Raw genomic sequence first — 5,359 nt, forward strand, 5'->3', positions numbered from 1 at the left:
GGATTATGATAAGTTATATATTCAGGAATTGGTAAGGTTGCATGGTGTGTCTTTGTCAATTATCTTAGATCGTGGCACCCAATTCACTTCTCATTTTTGGAAATCTTTTCAAAGGGGACCTGGTACTAAAGTGAAACCAAGTACCACATTCTATCCTCAAACAAATGGGCAAGCCGAGCGGACAATTCAAACACTAGAGGATATGTTAAGGTCTTGCTTGTTGGAGTTCAAAGGGAGTTGGCATGACCATCTACCTCTTATTGAGTTCACTTACAACAATAGCTACCACTCAAGTATTAAGATATCGCCGTTTGAGGCTTTGCATGAGAGACAATGTAGGTCTCCGATTGGTTAGTTTGAAGTGGGTGAGATAAACTTGTTGGGTCTTGATTTGGTGCTTGATGCTTTGGAGAAGGTGAGAGTCATTAGAGGAAGGTTGAAGACGGCTCAAAGACGCCAAAAGTCCTATTCCAAGCTTGAGTTGTATACTTGAAGGTTTCGTCCATGAAGGGTGTAGTTTGGTTTGGTAAAAAGTAAAAGTTGAGCCCTAGGTAAGTAGGGCCTTATAGAATCTTGAGACGAGTTGGCAAGGTTGCTTATGAGTTGGAGTTGCCATTGGTGGGGTGGCATGAAAAAGGACTGTGGTTGAAGAACTGACAACCTCACAACATACTTATACTTTCTCAAGCATTACTCTGAGGATATTAATTGTATAACCACAACTCTTCCTCATACATCGTTGATCACCACTCCCAACATACTTCCACTCTTATATAATCAAATTACTTGTTTAAACTTATTTAATTGAATAAATTTTAATAATATATTTTATTATTAATCAATTATTCTCCTTTTTTAATTTTACTAGTTATGATCTATATGTAAGTATCATGTTCAAGTAGGTGCAATATAGATAATGTTTAGAATATTATATCAACCCGCATATACCTGAATAATGATGAGTATATATCTCGTTGGTCCAACACAAATCACTCACATGGAAAAGTATCGAATGTATAAATAGTATATATATTATGATCACCAGTGACAATATTCAAATATCAAGTTCTCCAACAGTAAAAAAAAGTATAAATTACTACTCTTTCAACGGTAACATCTATTTTTTGTATAAAAGGAAGGCAATCCCTCATATATTTTTTGACCCATTAACTCTTCCATCTTATTGTATTTGAAACAGCTCAAAGTTTTCTTTTTTCACAATGTCTCAAGCATCTCAAACATCCAATGTAAAAAAGTCTTACATTTATCGTTATGGTTTTTCAGCTGTGTTGAGGACATCACGCACCGATACGAATTCAGGTAGATAATTTTTCAACTATGCAGTTGGCATATATTTTTTTTAAGTGGCTCGAAAATGATTCATCAACGAACAGTCCATCAAAATTGAGTCTGGGATCAGAGACATCAAATCTTCAAGACATTGTCAAATTTCAACTATTATAAAGGCTTCGGAACTCTAGAAAAAAAAAAGAATCTACTAATGACTTTATTCAAAGAAGTCGAAGAGAAAATAAATCACTTGAAAGGATTGTTAAAAAACACCAAAATAGAAAGTGATCAACTAAAACAAAGGTTGATTTTGGCGAAGAAAAAAAGAAAGGTCTAAAAATTATATTATATGATTTGTTGTTTGTGTTTGCTTTTTGAAAAACTGTAACAGGGATGCAACAGTACTGAATAAATAAAAATATTTCTCTTATATAAATTATTCATGATCTATAATTTTATAAATCAACAATGATAGCAGTATACTAGTAAGAATGATTTCCATTCACGCAGTCTATAATATTAAATATATAATTTGAACATCGTTAATTGACAATTATTTAATATTATAAATAGTTAAAAAGACCTTGTACAATGATAAAAAATAATATAGCTAAGTACAAATCACATAACATATTCACATACCATAAAACATGATTACATATCATAAAATATATTAACTTGTTTGTCAAAAATAACCATACATATAAACATTCATATTTACCCTGCCATCTATCAAAACAACAAAAAAATTACACACCCCATCCATCCATCAAAATAATAAAAAAATAATTGACACTATCACCAAAGCAACAACTGCCTTTCAAAATAACAAAATATTTCAAAAGATAATAACCATCCACCACGTCAACTGTTTTTCTCATCACCAACATCCTCACCATTGAGTTCCTTTAGACTTCTCATCACATTCACTGAATATGCATCATTGTTCTTCTGTTCATCATTTACGACTGCCTTATCTTCTTCATTCTTTTCTTCTTCATCTTATGCATTCTCCTTCTCTTTTTTTCTTCTTCCTTCTCTTCTTCATCTACTGCCTTCTTATTCTCTTTTTCTTCTTCTATCTTTTGTTCTTCAAATTCATCAACTGCCTTCTCCTTCTCTTTTTCTTCTTCTTTCTTCTCTTCCCCAAATTCATCAACTAGCTTCTCCTTCTCTTTCTCTTCTTCTTTCTTCTCTTCTTCCATTTCATCAATTGCATTCTCTTTTTCTGTTTCTTCTTCTTCTTTCTCTTCTTCCATTTCATCAACTTCCTTCTCCTTCGATTTTTCTTTCTCTTTTTTCTCTTCTATCATATCACCAGCTGATGCTGCAAGGTATTCATAGACTGCAGCTTCAAATTCTTGTTCAATTTCTATGAATTCTTCAACATTAGTTGCAAGGTCAGTGGGGGCATTTATACAAATAAATTATTTAATTAAATAAGTATATAAATTAGTTTACCTTGCTTCTTTTTGTTCTTTTTAGCTTTCCTCAATTTCTCATCCCATATATAAGCAACAACTTCCATCATTAATTGCTCGAGGGATGCTACACGCTTACACTTCATCAATAAAAATATTCGGGATATTTTTTTGTTCATTTGAAACAGAATTCTCACAAACTTGAATTGGAGAGTGATCACCCAAATATTCATCCTCCGTCGCTATTGTTGAAGTGAGGACAGTGACACATTTTAAATCGGCTTTCAAGGTATCAAGGACCGTGTTCTTAACTTCGTCCGTATATGACTTAAATATTTTCATGTATTTCTGTTTCATCTCACAGATAGTAGGGACAAGGAATGGGTGCACAATCTACAAAAAAAAAGGAAAATATAAATATTAACACAACATTGACTAGCTTAAAAATATAGAAAATGTCACATAAATTTATACCTTTGTATTTTTTTCTTTGTACTTAAATGGATCACCTTTCATTATATTATCGCTCTTTGATGTGTGCAATATAAGTAAATGAGGAATGGACAGAGGAGAATTCAAACACTTCCCGACATACTTTTCAAGATGAGGAAAAGCCTCATGTATCCAAATCTGAAATTAATAAAAGGTCAAAAAAATAATAGGGTCTATAAAATACTACATAAATAAATAATATTCTATCAACAATGAAGTACATGATCAATAATAATTATCAGGAATGCCTAGAATCATTTGATGCATACGATGCATTCTTCTTTTCATTGTACATTTTCTCCTGCTTTTTCAAATTAATTTTATTCTTCGAATACAACAATGTTAAATCTAAACACTCCTTCCCCCTTGGATTACTCATGAAGAAATCTAAATCATTTGTCATCTTGATGTGGTTTGAATCCACAATCTTCGATGGATCATGGGCAAACAACATTGCGTGGTCAAACCAAATCAAAGAGCACCTCAACTTCTGCTCTTTATTCAATCTATGACCATTAATCAAACTCAACAACTTTGCACCAGTGATATTCTTATTCTTGATAGCCTTGTAATAAAAAATTTGTCCTTTTTGAAGGACTTTGTTCATTTGTGATTTACGGAGGTATGCCGAGCAATTCAGCTCCGTAATTAATGCAAACTCTATTAAGCCAAAACATGCAGGCTTATCATTTACACAGAATCAAATTTCATGCAATTTTTTTGTCATTCTTGAACTTGAAATAATCTAGAATATACCTTAAGTGGCCAAAACAGGTACCCTTAAAGTCATGATAAATCTTTTCAGCAACTAAAACTTTTCAAAAATCATGATAAAGAGTCATCCTCGCTCTTACAGAAATTTTTGCAGAGAATGATCCTATACTATCCATCCAAGTCTATAGGCCATAAGAATCATCAGAGATATCTTTTGCACAGATTGACAAGGATAAGGGATCAAGCTCTCCTCTAAGGGTATCTCTATTATATTCATCATCTACGCTATCGCTTTCCGATTCATTAGACTTGATATCACTGCATTCGACACTACTGTCGTGGTGGTTGGCAATATCAGTCATTGTTCCAGGTTCTGACTCAGACTCTTCGACTATATTTTTTTTTGAAGTTTTCAGAACTTCTTCAGTAGCTTTTCGTTTCTTATTTCTAGGAGTAGATCATTTGATGATACTGCCGCCTCTAGTTTTAGCCATAATATACTATTTACATGCATGATAACCAATCAGAGTAAAGTTATCGACCACTGGTCTATTAACAGAACCATAGTAATGCTCAAATAAGAAATTCAAAATAAGTACTACTTTCAATAAAAATCGACAATTCAATAACAGAAATCTCCCGAAACATCATTAAATTTGACCTCCAAAAAATTTCGATCTTCAAAAAAATTGGATCTTAAAAACAGTAAAAATTTCAAAATATTCAAAATTGACTGGGATAAACATAAATATTCAAAAACCTTTTAGATATTTCCCAAATCGAAACACCATAATAATGCAAAATCAAGAACATGAAAAGAAACTAAAAAACTATTTAAGAACGATGAAACTTACCTGAGAGTTTAAACTTGAGGATTACAGCTTTGAACTCTAGAAAACTTGAGGATGAGAGCTTTGAACTCCAGAAACGACTTTGTTCTTGGAGAAAGGTATGAGTTATGGAGGTTGATGGTTTCGAGTAGTCGGATTAAGATGAAGAGGCGTCTCAAAGAAAAGAAGGTCAGAATGAACTTTTCTTGAATGAAAAGTTCTAGAATATATTTGAATCCCGAGGTTTTTTTAAAATATTATTGGGATTGTAACATGTAATTTTTTAATATTAAAATTTATATAATATTTCAAGTATTGATAAAATATATTTGTATAAAACTTGTATTTTATCTCCAAGTTTTTGTAATGTTAACAAAACCCCACAACTCAAATTTTTTAAATGTTAAAAAGGCCCTTGGCCCCACAATTCAACCCCATTTTTTCACTTTTTCGTATCCTAACTCTAAAAAATAATTTTTTTTTTAAAAAAGCAACTATTTGTTGAATTAAGTTCGGGTGGAAGGAGGGGGGGGGGGGGGGGTTTCCCAATCCAATAATTCTCGATTTGGTGTTGGATTTGGAAATGGTTTAAGTAAATTCAAAATTTACCCC

The 5,359-nt window shown here is 32.2% G+C and overlaps 1 protein-coding gene across 1 annotated transcript; it reads right to left on the bottom strand.

Moving 5' to 3' along the window:
* Positions 1-2,154: 2,154 nt before the first annotated feature.
* On the bottom strand, positions 2,155-2,818 carry LOC129883535 (uncharacterized). The gene is made up of 3 exons (XM_055958174.1): positions 2,752-2,818; positions 2,343-2,662; positions 2,155-2,241 (listed from the first exon to the last, which is right to left on the bottom strand). Exons 1-3 carry the CDS (start codon positions 2,816-2,818, stop codon positions 2,155-2,157), a joined length of 474 nt encoding a protein of 157 aa, XP_055814149.1.
* Between the last annotated feature and the right edge of the window lie 2,541 nt (positions 2,819-5,359).

The sequence above is a fragment of the Solanum dulcamara genome, chromosome 3, assembly GCF_947179165.1.
Source record: "Solanum dulcamara chromosome 3, daSolDulc1.2, whole genome shotgun sequence".
In the NCBI taxonomy this organism is placed as follows: domain Eukaryota; kingdom Viridiplantae; phylum Streptophyta; class Magnoliopsida; order Solanales; family Solanaceae; genus Solanum; species Solanum dulcamara.